The sequence below is a fragment of the Balaenoptera borealis genome (genome assembly GCF_965194805.1).
Source record: "Balaenoptera borealis genome assembly, chromosome: 7".
Lineage (NCBI taxonomy): Eukaryota > Metazoa > Chordata > Mammalia > Artiodactyla > Balaenopteridae > Balaenoptera > Balaenoptera borealis.
The window spans coordinates 68,298,954-68,319,607 of NC_138864.1; the positions used below are offsets into that span (position 1 = coordinate 68,298,954).

Here is a 20,654-nt window from a genome sequence, read left to right on the forward strand (position 1 = left end):
TACAACGCTACAGTAATCAAGACAGCATGGTACTGGCACAAAAACAGAAATACAGATCAATGGAACAGGATAGAAAGCCCAGAGATAAACCCACGCACATATGGTCACCTTATCTTTTGATAAAGGAGACAAGCATATACAGTGGAGAAAAGACAGCCTCTTCAATAAGTGGCGCTGGGAAAACTGGACAGCTACATGTAAAAGAATGTCATTAGAACCCTCCCTAACACCATACACAAAAATAAACTCAAAATGGATTAAAGACCTAAGTGTAAGGCCAGACACTACCAAACTCTTAGAGGAAAACATAGGCAGAACACTCTATGACATAAATCACAGCAAGCTCCTTTTTGACCCAGCTCCTAGAGAAATGGAAATAAAAACAAAAATAAACAAATGGGACCTAATGAAACTTAAAAGCTTTTGCACAGCAGAGGAAACCATAAATAAGACAAAAAGACAACCCTCAGCATGGGAGAAAATATTTGCAAATGAAGCAACTGACAAAGGATTAATCTCCAAAATTTACAAGCAGCTCATGCAGCTCAATATCAAAAAAACAAACTACCCAATCCAAAAATGGGCAGAAGACCTAAATAGACATTTCTCCAAAGAAGATATACATATTGCCAACAAACACATGAAAGGATGCTCAACCTCATTAATCATTAGAGAAATGCAAATCAAAACTACAATGAGATATCATGTCACACCGGTCAGAATGGCCATCATCAAAAAATCTACAAACAATAAATGCTGGAGAGGGTGTGGAGAAAAGGGAACCCTCTTGCACTGTTGGTGGGAATGTAAATTGATACAGCCACTATGGAGAACAGTATGGAGGTTCCTTATAAAACTAAAAATAGAACTACCATATGACCCAGCAATCCCATTACTGGGCATATTACCTGAGAAAACCATAGTTCAACAACAGTCATGTACCACAATGTTCACTACAGTTCTATTTACAATAGCCAGGACATGGATGCAACCTAACTGTCTGTCAACAGATGAACGGATAAAGAAGATGTGGCACATATATACAATGGAATATTACTCAGCCATGAAAAGAAAGGAAATTGAGTTATTTGTAGTGAGGTGGATGGACCTAGAGTCTGTCATACAGAGTGAAGTAAGTCAGAAAGAGAAAAACAAATACCGTATACTAACACATATATATGGAATCTAAGAAAAAAAGCTCATGAAGAACTTACGGCCAAGGCAAGAATAAAGACACAGACCTACTAGAGAATGGACTTGAGGATACGGGGAGGGGGAAGGGTGAGCTGGGACAAAGTGAGAGAGTGGCATGGACATATATACACTATCAAATGTAAAATAGCTAGCTAGTGGGAAGCAGCCACATAGCACAGGGAGATCAGCTCGGTGCTTTGTGACCACCTAGAGGGGTGGGATAGGGAGGGTGGGAGGAAGGGAGGGAGGGAGACACAAGAGGGAAGCGATATGGGGATATATGTATATGTATCAGTGATTCACTTTGTTATAAAGCAGAAACTAACACACCATTGTAAAGCAATTATAGTCCAATAAAGATGTTAAAAAAAAAAAGCTGTGATACTTATATACAATGGAATATTACTCAGCCATGAAAAGGAATGAAATAATGTCATTTTCAGCAAGATGGATGTAACTAGAGATTATCATAAGTGAAGTAAGCCAGAGAAAGACAAACATCATATGATATCACATTTGTGGAACCTAAAATATGATACAAATGAACCTATCTACGAAATAGAAACAACTCATGGACATAGAGAACAGACCCATGTTGCCAGGGGGAAGGGGGCTGGGGGAGGGATGGAGTAGGAGTTTGGGGTTAGTAGATGCAAAATATTACTTATAGAATGGATAAACAACAAGGTCCTACTGTATAGCACAGGGAACTATATTCAATACCCTGTGATAAACCATAATGGAAAAGAATATTTTAAAAAAGAATGTATATATATGTATAACTGAATCACTTTGTTGTACAGCAGAAATTAACACAGCATTGTAAATCAACTATACCTCAATTTAAAAAAATTTGCCAAGGAGTAGACTATACAAAATTAAACAGGGTACAAGTTTGTGCAATCCACTAAAAATTACATGGTTTCCATAAGTGATTTTTAAAATACAGTGAAATTTCACCTTAAAATTGACCTTAATGTTTAAAGGATGCCTCCTGATACACTGGAAATTCTGGTTTCATAAAGGTATTTAGGGAATAAAAGAATTATCAACATCCAGGAAAACAGGAGAGAGAAACTCAAATAACAAGTTGGTGAATGCCTTTTCCCAATACATTTTTTCCTCTAAGAAATGCTATAAATTATTAAGTTACTGCAAAATGAATGAAAAGTTTAAGATGATACTATACTCTGGCCTTAAATCTACTAAAATAATATTTATAATTATTAATATAAATATTTTAGGAGAAACTAACAGTAATTATATTTACTCGATCAGTGTTTGGTGAATTGGAAACAAGAAGCACAGTGAAATTTCAGTAGTAAGAGTAAAATGCACTTCTGCTTTTCGGAGAACTTCAGTTTTCATGAGAGAATCAAGAATTCAGGGACATACATCTTTGAGGCTCTTTTTGACTTTGGGGTTATACAAGTAATATATATTCATTGCAGTAAATGTAGGTAATCAAATTAGGCAAATATAAGTAGTCAAAATGAAGAAAAAATTAAATCACCTGTAATCATAAGGTCCATAGGTAAATAAATGTTTCTCCTTTCAAAGGTTTTTTAAGCATATAAAATATATATATAACAAAAAGGTTTATGCTAAACATGCCACCTTACAAACTGCATTTGTTTACATTTTGATGATAAATTACGAAAAGTGGAATTTCTAAGGCAAAGGGGCTCTACTTCTTTAAAGCTTCTGACATATATTGCCCATCTGTCTTCCAGAAAAATTGTGCAAATATAAATTCCCACCAGCTGGAGGCAGGCTGGTACACACAGCACTCAATACATTTGCATGTTTTTCCTAGGCTTTCACCCAGTGTAACTCTTCTCAGTTGGAATGTATTTTTCCTCCTATTGCTACCTCTTGGTCCTTAGGAGTACATTATAAAAAATAAGATTTTCAACATCATTTCTACCAGCACCAATTTTATCTCGATTCCTGCCTACATTGTTTTACTGGTGGAAACTATACCTCCCAGTTGCCCTCCATCACCACAGGGCCTCCTCTACTTGCTGACCAGCTGTTTGCCGGAATGAAGAAAGATAGTGATATGTGTGAGGAAGTGCAGAAATAAGGAACAAAGTCCTCGGCTTCCTTCACAGAACAGAATCCTAGGGATAGAGTGGGATAACTGCCAAGTTCTATGTTCTTAAGATGTAGGTCTCAACATACTGTACCATGTGCAGAAGATTAGCTAGTTTTTTCTCAGTCTCACTGCATCCCAGATTCTGGCATTAAGCTGTTTGTCACCCTTACATTTTGGTATGGTTATAAATTTTTCCTTCTGTTTTCAGGACTATTTTAATAAAAGATTACTCAGGGCTAAATTGGGGCTATTAGCCACAAAAAATTTCAACTAAAAAAAATCTTCAGACTGACTTTTGGTTGGCAGCTGGTGGACAGATTTCTTGCCCTCCTGAAAAAGAACTCAATGTATCAGAAAGCACTACAGTACTATCAATTTATTCCAACAGAGATTAGAATAAATTGAGGGATGTGTCAGTCTCCTTAAATACATAGAACCCAAAAGGTATCACTAAAATGTTAAGCTATTAAAAACAAAACAAACCAAAACTTTAGAGATAAAAATCTAATTGACTCTCTCATTCACCACATGTGGAATCTGTGCCCTAGTAAAGCGATTTGAACTGCATAAGCTGAGAAAGAAAATCAGCATCAGAGTTATGTTCTCCTTCAAAATGTAATCTCTTCTCACAGTGAAGGTCATGAAGTGCCTGGTAGTCAAAATGCTGTTTGCAGAACATGATGAAACACTGGTATTTCAAATTCTACCACACAAACTATAATTTTAGACAAAATTTTATTCTTAGTTATTCTAAGTTTAAATTGCCATTAATGTTCAATTTATTTTATTTTAGGCTATAAAAAATAATATAAAACCATGACTATGACTACAAATGTTCAAAGAACAAAACAGCTATAGAAGTAAATATGATTGTCTGTTGGCGAGTTATTCCTTAAATAATCCCTTTGCTCCTTATTCATACAAGTTATCTGCCTAATACCTGCTTTTAAACTTAATATTGGCTCTCTCTCCAATTTAAGAAAAATTTCAGAATGAAAAACCTAAAATTCCATCAGCTTCTTTTTTCCGAATAACTGTGAAAAGACCACCATTATCCAGTTTTGGTGGTGTAACACCTCTGCCCAGTTCCAGGAAGGTTCACGAGGAACACAACTTGAGAAATACAGGTTTGTACCACGCTGAGCTCCCACATGCTTCAAAGGTCCTGTAACCTTGGAGACCTAAAAGGAGCTGCACTCCTTTAGGGAATGAAAAATGTTTAAGTATATCTGAACTGAGAATATTAAAATATATTTGGATACATTAGCATATTTTCATAACAGGTAGAAATCATAATTGAATTTTTGTGGTGGTAAATTTAACCCAACTTTAGTAATAAAAAGATGCCCACAGGCTAGAAAGGCTTTTGTATCTCACTGTGAAGGGAATGCTTTTACTATAATTGGTTCATATCATAATTTGGTATTTTATATAAGGCAGATTCTATACTCTATTTACCTTCCTTTCTTTCCTTAAGCAAAAGAATATACATACTTTAAGGTATTCTGAATATACAACTTCCAATTATAAATATTTACATATGAGGCTATTTAGAATTAACCCTAAGATCTCCTTCCAGCCCTAAAACTTATATGCTGCCTCACTCTCACACTTTAATAGCAGAATGTTATAAATTATAAATCATAGCGCAATTTATAATTTTAAAATGTAAACATTTAAAAAATAAGATTAATGAAATTTTTACCATTGCCTTTAAAAACTCTGGTTTAAAAACTGATGTATTGAGTATAATTAATGTGCAATTCAAGTAAAAATATAATAGGTATTGGTTTTAAACTTTAAAAAATGACTTTAGAACTATTTGGGATGATAAAAGGAAACAGACATTTTAATTTTTCTCCCAATTTTCCATGTTTAAAAAAAGGATTATGATTTCACTTATTGCCTTCAGCATTTTTGAAAATGGTACATTTCTAAATCTGTAACACATAAAGATATATGAGTCATATACGTGAGTTGCTGTAAGTCTGTATTATAATAAGTTTAAGACCATATTCTCATTAGCAGGACTGCTGACAATAAAATACCTGGTTCATATTAGAAAGGAACTGCCTACGTAATGTCAGTAACCCATTCCTGAAAACAGGATATGTAGGAAAATGTACCAGGGAGCCTATTCCTCATTACTTCAGAGAGGACAAATTACAATGTGCGACACATCAATCTAAACCTACCAACCAATTTCTTAAAGTATAACAAAAACACAATAAAATGCCTATGTATTGATATAAGCAGCAAATAAAAGATGTTACTATGTTAAACTCCTTTCCTGATCACCAAACAATTAATACAGTTGTTCACCAGTTGCTTTGTAGCGGAAGCCTGGCCTCCCTTGGCACCAGCAATATCCAAGATGCACATCCTTCTGCTGCCACTAGGCGGGCCTTTCGAAATGTTTACATATGACTCTGGCAATCTAGTCATTTCATTTGAAATGTTGCTCAAGATTATTTTCACACACTGTTTTGTTAAAAACAGTTGAGTTTTGAAAGACATAAATATAAACTTTGCCTATCTATACATCAACTGAAGAACTTGATTGAGATATATATATATATAATGAAGTCTGGACAATACACACTAAGAGGGGCTCTACCAAAACAGATCATCCAGGAGGATGTAGCATTACAAGCACCCTTGTCAAACAGCAGTCCAGACATTTTCAGCTGCAAGTAATAGAAGTCTATCTAAAAGTGGCTTAAACTTTAACCAAGGAACTTATTGTCTCACCTAACGAGACGCCCAGAGGTCAACAGTTCCCAGGTTAGTAAATCTATCAGTTCAGCAGTGTCGTCATGGGCCACGCTGCTTCCTCATTTTATTCTGCCATCTTCAATATGTTCCCTCTGTCTTAGGTTACCTCCCCTCAGCAAAGACAGCAACAATGGATGTAACCTCATCAGGCATTTCATCCAGATAAAATAGCTGCCAGGGAAGGGGTGGCTGTCTCTGCAGTATCTGCCTATGAGCCCTTCATGTCCCATTAGTCAGAACTGTCACAGGTGCCCATTCTGAAACTAACTGCTGGCAAGGTGGACTGGGCCACCCTGACTGGTTGAGACAAATCAGAACTGCCCTCCCACGGCTAGGAGGAAAGCCAGTATCTCTTGAATCATGTGATCATGCAGCAGAAGGTGAATACTTTGAAGTGTGGAAGGAGAGGGAATGGACTTGGGGTAGGCAAATCTGCTCCGAATGCTTAATTCAGTTTGCATTAATATAATAACTAAAATTTGTATAATTTAAGTCCAGGTGATGGGTGACATAAGTTAGACACAGATTTATTTTCACTGGAAAAACACCTTAACAGGAGACATTACCAAGCTTTCTAACCAAATAGTAAATGATTTAGAAGTCATTCCAAAACCTGTTAAAAATCAGTGGATGGAGGATATACTTTATGGAAGTCCTTGTGCTGATTATTATGTAAGATACACAGCAGACGAGCGATACGTTAGGTTACCATCCAAGTGGCAAAACATTTTTAAAAAGTTTAAATAACATTACAAAACAATAATCTAGCAGCTGCTAAAATGTACTATGTGATTAAGAAGCAAATAACTGATAGGAGAAAATGTACACTGTGAGATCAAAGACAGAGCTATCTAGAAACTGTAGAGAGTGAAAGACAAAATTTCATGTGGGATCTGACTGCAAGAGGGTATGGACAAAGTGAAGCAGGCCGGGCGCTCTGCAGACAGGAAACACTGGGCCCTGGGCATGGGAGCAGAAAAATATCCTGGTAGGAACAGTGAGAGGTCCATGCAGAGGCAAACCAAGAGCAAACCATCATTACTAATCACTGATCACATGTTTAATATAACAAGTAAAAAGGTGCCCCAACCACAGTTTGGGATCTATACATATCCATTAGCATCTGCCTATTTTTCAGTTTTTTAAATGAAAAAACGAATTGCAGCACCATGTCCTGAATGCATCACTGGAAAAGTATGCAAGTATACTCACCAGGTTGATACCGTAAGACAGAGAAACAATGTCAAACTAATGAACTGTCTGGGACCATCATGGTACAAGTCATTCTATCAAATATCTTAAGTGTTTGATGTTATTGTTTTGTACTGTTACTTCACTTCTATTTTTGTATCTCTTGTGATGTAGACTGTAACCTCCTTACAGACGTCACTCATCTGCTGTGTATCTTACCTAGTGGTAATTATTCCCTAATTTTTATTTAGCTGCTCAAAAGTCATTCTATTTTCTGAAGCCAAACTAGTAAAAGTGGCCAATGGTGTGTAACCTGCCTCTGACAATGACTATGCTATCTCTGACATTAAAATAAAAATACCCTTCAATACCATAGCCCAAGTGGCTAGTAAACATCAGTATACATAGCAACATCTAGAAAAGTGGTTATTTAACCTTTTTAGGGTCACAGATCTTTGAGAATCTGATGAAATTCAGAGACCCTTCTCACCCAAAAATGCAAATACAATATTTTGCCTATAATTTCGGGAGGCTTATAGATCACTCCACTCAGGCTCTCAAATTCATCATGGCTAAGAACCCCTAACATAGTGATAGCAACTGGGACGATCACTGGTTTTCACAGTTATCAATTCCTTTAAGTAAGCAACCCATCAACAAATTACTTTAAGGGTTACAGTTTTCCTTTGGTGCTGCCAAGCATATTTTCAGCTTGTGCATCAGGAAATAATAGATGCCAGAAATAAAAATAAGTCATTCCCTAAGTTTAGAGCTGAGCTATTTGACTTAGAATACTGAAAAATCTCAGAACAGTGACATCTTTAAGTCATTAATACTATGACATAAGGCTTCAGTACAGTATACTTAATACATTTCATTAAAAATATCACACACACACATACATACACACACATGTATAGCCATAAAAGTATACACCATTTTTGATGGAAATACCAATTGTAGGGAATGAATCAGTTTCTAACTTAACTGATAACTAGAGTGTAGCAGCAATTCTCAATTCTTTAATAACGTTCCACTAGTTAATGCACACTTTAAACATTTCAGCTTTTAGTGGATATGAATGAACTTTCTGGTGCACTCATTGCAGAAGCACTCAGTGGCCTTCCAGTGGGAGTGGAGGAAAGACCTATACTGGGCACTCGTAGGGAACTTACCATTCCCTTGCCTACAACATAAATTAAGGATCACAACATTCTCTCCAGCTAAACCTAGAGGCTGGCTCAGAATCATTTGCCCAAGCATTTCACTGAGCTGATTAGAATTAGCAAGTGAATTAAAACTTCTTAGTACTCACTTCTGTCTATGAAGAAGTCTGTGTAAAGTTCCCTCTCATTCTTCTTCTTTAAAATGTAATGAGGAATCCATAATGCTATTAACTTTCTATATGTAAGGAAAATGAGGCTGAAATGGTAAGTAGCCTGCTTGATCACACAGCAAGAAAATGATGGAACTTAGAATCCAAATATTATGATTTCCAGTTCAGCATGTACATTAGTTAGGGTTTGGTTCATCCGCAAATGACAAAATATCAGTAGAGCAGTGGCTCCCACAGAACAGAAGTTTGCTCCTGTCTCACATAAGGGAGTTCTCACACCACAGGGCTGTTGTGGCAACTCCACAGTCTTTAAGGACCCAGGCTCTTCCCAGCTTATTCTTCAGTTACCCTCACAATGCAGTCTAGGCCTCATGGTCCAAGATGGAGGCTAGTCCGCTACCAAATCATCACATCCACACTCCAGGGTGAGCAAAGTTAGCGGCAGGGGAGAGATGGAAGGTACATACCAGCTGTGTTTTTAAAAGGTTTCCTAAAACCTGCAATACAATGTTTCTTCTTATATCACACTGGCCAGAAACTTCATCAAAATTCCACGTCTAACTGCGAAATGGCCACATGGCAAGATAAAAATGCTATTAACTAAGAAAGAAAGATAAACACATATTGAAGGACAACTAGTAGTTTCTGCCCCTATATCATGTTGAAACTAAAAGGTGGAAAAGGTGAAACTTGAGGTGTCTGACAGAACGACTTGCAGCACGATGGCCCCATACAGTTCAACTGTGTGTTGTTTCTCTGTCATAGGCACACCTTTTCAGTAATACATTCAGGAGATGATCACTGTTTTCATTAACAAATAATTCTCAACTGGATGAAATTGTTAAATTATCTCCATTTTTTTCAATTAATAAATTTCCAATAAAATAAAAACCAAAACACTACTTCACTGTTTTGAAATGGTCAGATATCTGATAGGTCATTACTGCCAATAGGATAAAATTCGAATATCTCGGAATGGCACACAGGCCCACTGAAAATCACCGTTCTACACTCGTTCCTCATCAGTGGCCCTGACATATCCTCTCTCTCCTAAAGAACTGTTTACTGGCCATGAATATGTCCCAGATTCCTCTGAATCTACATACTTTACACAGTCTGTCCCCCACTGCCTGAAAATGTTTTGTTCCCCTACCACACCTTATAAGGGAATTATTCCAACAATTCTCAAATATCAGCATGCATAAAAATCACCTGCATTGCTTTTTAAAAAAATGCTGATTCTTAGGCTATAGTTTCAAAGATTCTGTTTTACTAGGTATGGGTCAGGCCCAGAAATCTGCAGCATTTTTACAAGGAGCAGAGTGCCCGAGACAGAGAAAGTGCTCAAGAATGTTGATGATTACTACAATAAGAAAAGACCACCTTACACTAATTTAAGATGTTTTTCCTCTGGATTAGTTTACTAAAGGATTAGTTTGCTATTTTGAGGTAACACCATAATTCTATCATGATATAATGAAAGAAGAAGACACATTTTCAGAAATCCACATTTGGAAAGATTACTGTGTGACCTCAATAAGAACTCTTCCCTTCATAATATGTTTTGGTTGCATTCAATGGGAAAAAAACAGATACCGAATAAGACAACCACTTAAATATAAAAGAATATTGTAGTATTATTAAGATTACTAGGAAGACAATATTTAGGTCTTCCAATTCTATCTGAAATACTAGTAGAAATTGCAAAGCTCATACTGTACATTCTACTTAGAGTCTCATCGTCATTATTTATTTCCTCAACAGAATGAAATAAGAAGAGACTGTAAGTCAAAATATAAAAGCTATTCATCACAATTTTTCAGTTAAATAGTCTCAGATGTGGACGATGTAACATTACGAAAGCCTCTGAGTAAATACTATAGGAAACCCATTATGGAATATGGTGTGCACACCTAAATTTTTTTTTCCCTACTGATATTGTACTGAAGAAGTGCCTTCTAGGAAACAGTACCACAGTAAACTAGTCAACTACTCCCAAAGAGGTGTACTAAAAATCTGACTGCCTGATGGTTTTAGTTCAAAGAAAACGTACCTCACAATTGCTGTGAAGACTTTACAGGTATTAATCTGTCAAATAATTTTACCTGAAGTCACTCTAGATGCCTTATGGCTAAAGACAAAAAGAGTCATAAGCCACTTGGAATTCATATTTATATAATTAACAAAATGCTTCTCAACTGCTTCACTGATTACAAAAATTTTTTTAAGTTTCCAAATATATTACTTTAAGAAACAAGATTTCACTCCTTAGAATTCTGAAGCTTTCTGCTCTTTATTTAATGTTTGAAAAGAAGTAGGTTCAACCTAGAAATTTTATGGCTTAATTTGCTTTTTTATTTGTTTATGGCTCAACTGCAGTGGAAGAGAAACTGTAACTCTGTATTTTTGTGAAGTCTTTTTCAAAGTGTCTTAACACATTATTTGATGGTATACAATTACCAAATTATAGAGAGTGAACTGCAGTGGTTCTCAGCCCTGCATGCACACAAGAACTATCTGGGGAACTCTGGGAAAAAAATACCAGTGTCTGGGCCAAACCCCAGACCTGTCTAATCAGAATGTAGGGATGAGGCCCCAGCACCAGTATATTTTCAAAGTGCCCCCTAAATCACAAGAAGGTTAGATCCACTGAGTTAAGGAGACAGATCCCTAATTTACATTTGAGTCGGCTGAGTCCACTGAGCCCCAGTAAAGAATAAGTGACTTCCTCACAACTGATTGTGTGCAAAAGAGGGCTCAGTTCTGCTTCTCAGCACAGTGGACACCTCTCCTCTGCCCCATGAAGCTCCCTCTCACCCTGCACCCTTAAGGAGACAACGCAGGGTGGTACACCCCACACAGAACAGCCGGGCCTGAATGGTTTCACCTCTGAATGCTGCTAGATTAACAGGTGAACCAGAATTAGGAATCAATGAATGTGAAAATTCTGTTAATTCTACCCATTAGACACATGACTTCACATTTCTTATTGGGAAAATAAACAGCTGCATGATGAAGTTAGTTGAAAAATCCTGGCACACCTCCTTTAGAACTGAAAGGTCAAGGGTAAAAACACAAAAATTGCCAAGTAAATTCACTGCAATTTGAGTTTTTCTGGATATCACAATACATGGGTAAAGAGTTATTAATAGGGTCAGTTGCTTTTTTAATCCATAAACACCATTTTTTTAAAGATTCATTATACTTCTGTTGTAAGAATGGGGAGTAAAAATAGAAAGCACATGGTGAAAATCTGTTTACTTTTTGTCATTGTTGTTTTAATTAAAACCTTCAGTCCTAGACAGAATCAAAGTGTCTTACTGTCCCTTATGTAAATTTTTATTACACACAGCTAGATTTCCACTTTTAAATAAAGGAAAGAGCACAGAGATGAAGAGATTATCTAAAAAGTTCCATTTTAAAATGTTATAGTTTAACTTTAGTGTGTATACATGGTTTGACTGATACCCACGATGAGGAATTCAGTAGGAGAAAATCTTAAAAATAACCGACTACTTCCTAAAATCTCATTTATCATTTAAACTGGAAAACAGAAGGTGAGACTAAAGTACATATTTCAATATCAATACTTAAAGATGAAATCCAAGCCGCTGTGAATTACTAAATTCTGATTCTAAAGTCAATCAGTTTTACAAAATAATTAGCTTAATGGAAACTAGAAGTTCTTATGCCTTACTTTAAGAAGCACGTGCATATTCCGAAAAACACAATAAACTTCAGCCGTACTATAACCCAATTCCTTTAATCTATATAATAGTGTTTGTCCAATTTCATTCTGCCTGCTCCAGAGTTATATTCAGTATCTGGTCACCAATATTAGTGAACACACAACAGTAATCCAAATTATTCTTTTTCATTTTATTTTCCATGGGTTTTTCCGGTCGCTGTTATTTTTCCTTTTTTTCTTTTTTTTTTTTTTTTTTTTTTGCTATAATATAATAAGCTAATTCATGCCTTTCTTTCTCTTAGTTTTGGAAAGAGTTATATACCAACATTTAGGCAACAGATACCCTTTTTCCTAATTTAAAATAACTAGGAGGTTGCATACTACAGTAGGAAATTTGTAATCAACCTAAAGATAATGTCTTAAAAGCACAATTAAACATGTCATAACAGAAGAAAACCCTGGTAATTACAAATAGTACCAGCCTCGCTGGGGTTTTAAACAGTAGTGTAAGACTAAGAAAAATCGCCACCCAGTGATGCAAATGAAAACTGCAATTTGTTTTTGTGTAAAATGAGTACCCTAGAGGATTACTACAACTTCATTACTGAATGAACGAATAGTACCTTCTTACGAGACTAGAAACTAGTTACGAGGGAAAGGATGTTTTTCTATAAGGCTTTTTTTTCCTTATTATTATTCAGCACGTTCGACATTTTACAAAGGCTAAAAGCTTTGCAAATCTTTACGGGGAAAAAGCTTTCTGTCCATAAGTGAGCTAAATGTGTACAAGCAGTCCAGATATTCTTATTATCAATAAAAGTGTCCAGGCTCTGCCTGGACCCTCAATTTCAAGTCATGGGGTGTTGACTTCAGCAACTCAGCAATGCCATCTAATAACTGTGACCTAAAACCTATTTGTGTTAAGAAGGAAGGCTTGCCTAGGGGAAGAGGTATTCTCAAGGTGGGAAAAATAATTTATACTTTTAACAACATAATTTAACCTTTTTAGAAATACGTTATAAAGGCCAAGTAAGGTGATAATCTAACAAATTCTATAGAATCCATATTGATAAGAAGTTGTTGGTATAAATATAATGTAAGTCTTTACTTAGCTGTATCATTTAGAAGTTAATAAACACACAAAAACACTTATATATACTTATTTTCCTGCAATGTATCTATTGTACATAAGAACAAAGAAAGCTATGTGGATACATGATAACCAAAACACACGTGTCAAAGTATGGGGTCATGTTAATAAAAGTATTTCATATCTACCATTTGACCTACTTGGTACTTTTCAAAATATTTCACACAGTATGCTCTGAGACTAAGCAGATATTATATATGTCAATATAGAACCATATGATAAAAAAAAGCAACTTAGAACAAATCAGTTTCTAAAAACAAGAGGTTACCATCCTGTTTTTGAAGATAATTAACTATATTCCTAATAATTTATCCTGACTCTTATCAGTCAATTCAGTTAAGGCCTTAACTGCTGAAGAATAGTTTACTAATTAAACAATGTATAGTTGTCCTTAGGTTTCTGCAGTACCCCAATACTAAAATCTGCAGCGGCTCAAGTCCCTTATATAAAACGGCATATATGTGCATGTAACCTATGCGTATCCTCCTGTATACTTTAAGTCATCTCTAGATTACTTCTCATACCTAATACAATGTAAATGCTATGTAAATAGTTGCTAGGCATATGGCAAATTCAAGTTTTGCTTTTTGTGGAACATTCTGGTTTTTTTTTTCTTTCAATATTTTCAATCTGCAGTTGGTTGAATCCACAGATGCAGAATCTGTTGATATAGAGGGCTGACTATATACCATCTTCCAACCTCAACTTCATTAAGGAGATTAAAGTTTTACGCAATAGTTTTAAATATTTAAAATATTAAATAGTGAAAAGTTTGGGGTAGCCAAAATTAAAGCCAAACTTTATGAATAATAATACAACCAACCCTCTTTTATTAAAAAAAAATAAACAAAAAAGCACAGCACTCTTTTTAAAAATTAATGAACACAATTTAAATTTTTTTAAAAGAGCTTAAAATGTCACTAACGTCTTAAATTTTAAAATGATAATATGACTTTTTTTTTTAACGTGATGGAGGGCTTCCCTGGTGGCGCAGTGGTTAAGAATCCGCCTGCCAATGCAGGGAACACAGGTTCGAGCCCTGGGCCAGGAAGATTCCACAGGCCGCGGAGCAACTAAGCCTGTGCGCATGACTATTGAGCCTGTGCTCTAGAGCCCGCGAGCCACAACTACTGAAGCCCGTGCACCTAGAGCCCATGCTCTGCAACAAGAGAACCCACCGCAATGAGAAGCCCGCGCACTGCAACGAAGAGTAGCCCACGCTCGCTGCAACTAGAGAAAGTCTGCCCGCAGCAACGAAGACCCAACGCAGACAAAAAATAAATAAATTTATTTTTAAAAAAAGTGATGGATAGCTTAGTGGTTAAGAGAATAGGCTCTGAAGTCAGAATGCCTGGGCTAACTCCAGATCTGCTGGAGTAACTAGCTAGAGTAACTAAGCTAGAGGAACTAGCTCTAGCTTTTTAGTCCTCCCCTGTATGTGGAGATAACACAACCACTTCACTCACACGGTTGTCCTAAGCACATTACACACATTAACTCATTTAATCACCTCAATAACCCTATTGGGTTGGTACTGTTATCATGCTCATTTTCTAGATAAGCTAAATGATACCCAGGAGGTTTCCTAACTTCCCCAAATGGTGAAGGGTAGCAGATATACCAACCCAAAATGCCACTTTGGCATAAGAATTATTTTGAGCCAAAGGCACTTGAAAAATAGCAGGTGCAAGAAGGGCACTCTGACCTCCCCTTTTCTTCCTGAAAGCAGGAGATTAAAAAAAAAAAAAAAAAAAAAGAAACCTATGGAAAATGCCAGGAGGAAAGAAACATTCTTACCACCAGAGATGGAGAGTCAGGGGCAAGAGAACTCCGTACAATCAGAGCCTGTTAAAATAACCCTCATCTTCCTTTAGTATCCCCACATATTTTAGTTACTTTTCCACAACTGCCTCTTTGCTCAACCTGGTATATGAGAACCTAGGTTTGGCCACATCTTTGGGTCTTCATTCTCCTGTGGGGGGCCCCATGTGCACGTAAAAATCCATATGCTTTTCTTCTGTTCATCTGTCCTATGTCTATTTAATTCTCAGGCCCAGCCAGAGACCCTAAGAGGCAAGAGGTAAAGTTTTGCCTCCCCTATAATGGAAACTCCAGTAAATTGTGGAGCCAGGATATAAACCCAAGGGGTCTGGCTCGAGTCAGCATTCTACCTGCACCTCACCGTAGAGTCTCTGCGGTGCTCCTGAGAAAGAAGGGAGATGGTGTTACTGATGAAAAGAGAAGAACAGAGGAAGTGAGAACCCAGACATGATGCTGACTGACAGCATCAAAACTTCAAAAGAGTAACTAAGATCACAGAACAGTGGGTACACAAGGATTTTTCATGGAAAATGGTGGAGGGCAGTGGAGCTTTGCACCTGGTTAAAAATAACGCTAAACAGAGACAAGCATCAGCAGACACGGCAGCTGAAGGACCAGAAGCCTTCAGCCAACATTTGGGAGTCTGCTCTTCCTTGCATCATTTGAATGAGGGTGCACTACCAGCGGCACCTGAAATTAAATCACAATCCTGGGACTGGGAGGTAAGTGATGCCTCACCATGATTTCCCAACCGCAAGACTATGGTACAGGAGTCAACACCATTCCCGCTTAGTCCAAGATGGCCCTAGGAAAACTCCCTCAAAACACAGCATGCCAGCTTTTGGGAAAATGCACCATTATACCTTAGATATATCAGATGGAGCAGCTGGGACATGAAAGCATATGAGAGTAATTAATTGCTAGAAATTCCCTCAAGCATTAGCAAATTTGGACATTTCTGTCTTCTGAGGCTCAGTTAAAGACCACTTCTTAAACTAGTCTTTCCTAGGAAGGAAAGGTCCGTAACAGGAGCTTCACCGGCTAAGGCGGAATACCATGGAAACGGGGCCCCTGTTGGGCTAGTTATGAGACAGGTAGTGAAACATCTTCATGTTACAAGCTACCAGACATTGAAGGAGATTTTAGAGAGAGCAGCACCAGGGGTTTTTTCAGTTGTGGTTAAAAGTTGTCTCTGTAATGCTGCAAAGTGGCAGGCCACAGAGCCAGGTGAAGAAGACGTATTGAGAGTTCACAAAGTCCAGCTGTAGAAGCTGTACGTGCTCTCAGACATGTCAGTGCACTAGACTCACAGCCTTTAAATGCCTATTTGATAACAAAGAGAATAAGGTGGATTTCTAATCATGAAACAACAGAAAAGAGCACAGTTCTCTGCATATGTGTTGAGATTACAGAGGTGTTCTAAAATGAAGAATACAGAACAGAGTTTGGAAAACCAGGCTGTGCTGAAGCAAATTTCTGAGAGAAGAATTTATTGTGAAACTCCTGAAGAGGCAGAAACTATACAGGAGACTAGAGGCATCCCTGAAGTTTTTCTGTTAGTGGGGCTAATTTAGCAGGTAAAAGGGAAGCAACGCTGGCAGCTTTTGAAACAGAAGTTGGGGTTGACAGAGCCAGTTCTGACTTAGAAGGCAAGGCACAACTTCCTGACACTGTAAGAAGGGCCAGAGAAGCAGTTGTGCCCAGGGCACCCCACTTTATCCCAGTCAGGAGGCTCCCCAGAAAAACCACCAACCCTGGTCAGACTACGCCCCACTACTTCACCTCAGACGTAGGGGATCTGGTCAGAGAGAAAATAACTCTGACCACTCTAGCTACTGCCCCTGTCCCAGGCCACAGGAAACAGATACAGAAAAACACACAAGCCTGCCAGAATTTGACTGTGGAAAAGATGGGATATTCTACGGTAACATTCAGCCATGAGAAAAACTCTCTTCCGGTCTCCCAGAGATTAAGGCCAAGAAACAGAAGAGGGCCAGAGGGGTAAAATCCTTGCATCCTTACTATGAGAGACCAGATCCTAAAGAGAAGGGCTGAAGAGGCAGAGACCCACCCACCCACCCTTCTGAATGTGTGGGGTCAGAGGCCAAGAGGGCCTAAGCTGAAGGTTCAGGACTACCCGTAAACCCAAGGAGCCATCTCCTACTCCTCAAGACACGCAGACCATTTGCTAATGCCAAGGGACTCTGGATAACTGGGCCAAGATAAAGACAGAAGAGATAGGAAACCAGAATCTGGAAAGGGAGACACCTGAGAAACATCGCCAGAAGCAAACACTCTATGAGTTCATGCAAATCCTCTCAGAGAAGGAGCTGAATTTGGCAGGAGGAAATCCAGAGTAGGAGAGGATGCGTTTCACAAGGGGACACTGGGTTTTGGTTCCTCCTCACCACCCTGTTGGTAGAGAACTGCTGGGAAGAACTATCTAAAGACTGCAAATCTCTTCCTTGGAGGAAAGACACAATGACATGAAGGAAATGTTATTTTTCAGAATTCCCCTTGGGAAGAGCATAGTATTTGGTTGAAAGAAATATTTTTTAAAGCCACTAAAATCTTAATAACTAGCAGGTATTAATTTTATAATAGAAAATAAACTAGTCTTAACATTCAGGAGACACTATTTAACATATTTAGATTTAAAAGTGTACTTCAACACTGTTGCTGGGAATGTAAATTGGTGTAGCCACTACGGAAAACATTATGGAGGTTCCCCAAAAAACTAAAAATAGAACTATCATATGATCCAGCAATCCCACTACTGGTTATATATACAGAAAAAAATGAAAACACTAATTCAAAAAGATACATGCACCCCAAAGCTCATAGAAGCACTATTTAAATAGCCAAGACACAGAAACAACCCAAGTGCCCATTAACAGATGACTGGACTAAGATGAAGTATATATATACATACATATATATATATACACATATGTATACACACACATACACACATATATATATAGATAGGTATACACACACACACACACACATATATATATATATAGACATACACACACACACACACACACACACACACACACACACAGAGGACTATTACTCAGCCATAAAAAAGAATGAAATTCTGCTATTTGTAACAACATGTATGGACCTGGAGAGTATTATGCTTAGTGAAATAAGGCAGACAGAGAAAAACAAATACTGTATGACATCACTTACATGTGGAATCTAAAAAATAATACAATGAATGTATATGCAAAACAGAAACAGACTCACAGATACAGAAAACAAACTAATGGTTACCAAAAAGGAGAGAGAAGGGAAGAGGCAAATTAGGGGTATGGGATTAAGAGATACAAACTAATATATATAAAAAAGATAAGCAATAAGGACATACTGTACAGCACAGGGAATTATAGCCATTATCTTGTAATAACTTTGAATGGAGTATAGTCTATAAAAATATTGAATCACCATGCTGTACACCTGAAAGTTAATACAATATTGTAAATCAACTATACTTCAATAAAAGAAATAAACGTACCTCATTCAGCAACTATTTATTGGATGCCTGATTTAATTTTTGATGCTAATTTAAGAAGCAAGGCTTGGTGCTATTTATAAAACAGAATTTGAATTTATCAAAGATTCATCAAGACTTCTGCTTTTTCATAATTAAAAAGGTTGACTAGCTTACTGGATAGAAAAAATAGGATGATTTTATAAATTGAATTTGAAGGACACATCCAAACCAATGTACCGTATAAGAAGAGTCTGACTTGATGACAATATTTTAAGTGATTGATGACCTATATTTTTATAGATTTCATATACATAAACTAACTCTGGAATTAATAGGAAAATGTTTAAAAATCAATCATATACTTTTCAAGTATTCTTTTAAAGGAAAAAGAATTCATCTAATTATGATATTGTTTCCTAAAAAGACTCACCTAAAAGGACAAATCCATCTGCTTCTCTCTCTGGTACCAAGGGCTTTTTAGATTCCGGAGGCTTTCTGAAGAAGTGAAACATTGCTGCTTCCTCTGTTACCTGAAATAGAAACATTATATAATATCAAATTCAGATGAAACCGTAAAACTCTTACCCTTCTTAGTAAAAAGCCAAATACAGGGACTTCTCTGGTGGTCCAATGGTTAAGAATCCGCCCTCCAATGCAGGGGACGTGGGTTCGATCCCTAGTCAGGGAACTAAGATCCCACATGCTGCAGGGCAATTAAGCCTGTGCACCGCAACTACTGAGCCCACGTGCTCTGGAGCCTACGCGTCACAACTGGAGAGGACAAAGCGCCCTCTTGCTGCACTGAAAGATCTCACGTGCTGCAACTAAGACTTGACGCAGCCAAATAAATTTTAAAAGCCAAATATAAAGATATCACAATAATTACTTTTAGGAATTCTATTCCCAAACTGAAGAACACAAGCCCTCTCTAGGTGTCAGAAGATAAAACCAGAAATTAAGGAGCATGGACTTCCAGTTTGAAATACTGTGTTCATCCTCTCTCAATTTCTGAACATGCAGGAAATAACCCAAGAAATCACTACAAGTAAAACTAAAGTCAACAGATAACACCAGAATCTGGAAGGATCTCACTAGCCATAAATTGGACACTGGACAGAGGAAAGGGGAAAAAAAAAACAAACCCTGCCCAGGTTTCTTGTCATGCCATAACCACCTTAAGCCTCATGAAACTAAGGCCACCTGAAAAAAGAAAAGAAGGCACTACAAACACCCTCTAGAGTTGGTTATCTTATTCAGACACTCAAGGACTGTATTCATTGTAAAACTGTAGCCAAATGTAAATTCCCATCAGTGCAAATATCTGTGTTGGTGAGATTATTGTGCACTACCCCCAACACACACATACACACACACACACACAAACACACCCTCTCTCCTCTGTGTCCTCCCATCTTTGTACATTAAGCTTTGTACACTCAGGCAGGGCAACAACTCTTAGAAAACAACTGGGAAGGAAGGTGAAGGAAACTTGGGAGGACATGTCACGTTCTGAGTCGCTATAAGCAAAGCAATGTAAGAGACAGCAAAGAAAAGTTCCTAGTGGCAACAAGTGCGCCCCACATTTCAGCTTCATATATTCCACCCACCAGAAAATCAAGCGGGGAGGATAAGTAAAGATTTTATCTGAGCAAGATGCTTCTAGAAACTGAGAATTGCACCAGGATTTGCGTAGGTCAACCTGCCCTGAGTTGTAGATCGGAGTGGATGGTAAAAGAGCCAATTTGTTGACAGAAAACACATCTGGCAGGTTTCACCTTTTAAAAGAATAAAAAATGGAGAAGAAAAACACAAGCCATATGAAAAAGAAAATATTTCAGTAAAGGAAAAGGAATCATCTCTGAAATCCTCAAAGGCTGAGCTTACTGGATATAGTGATGG

The 20,654-nt window shown here is 37.4% G+C and overlaps 1 protein-coding gene across 3 annotated transcripts in view; it reads right to left on the reverse strand.

Annotated features, from left to right (window-relative positions):
• The window catches only part of UMAD1 (UBAP1-MVB12-associated (UMA) domain containing 1), a 240,760-nt gene that overhangs the window by 197,387 nt on the left and 22,719 nt on the right, over nucleotides 1-20,654 (reverse strand). For all 3 annotated transcript variants that reach the window (XM_082398655.1, XM_082398653.1, XM_082398654.1), the window contains one exon: nucleotides 19,186-19,285. In XM_082398655.1, the coding sequence (XP_082254781.1) occupies nucleotides 19,186-19,267 (82 nt within the window). In that variant the 5' untranslated portion in view covers nucleotides 19,268-19,285. The remainder of the gene's footprint in view (nucleotides 1-19,185; nucleotides 19,286-20,654) is intronic.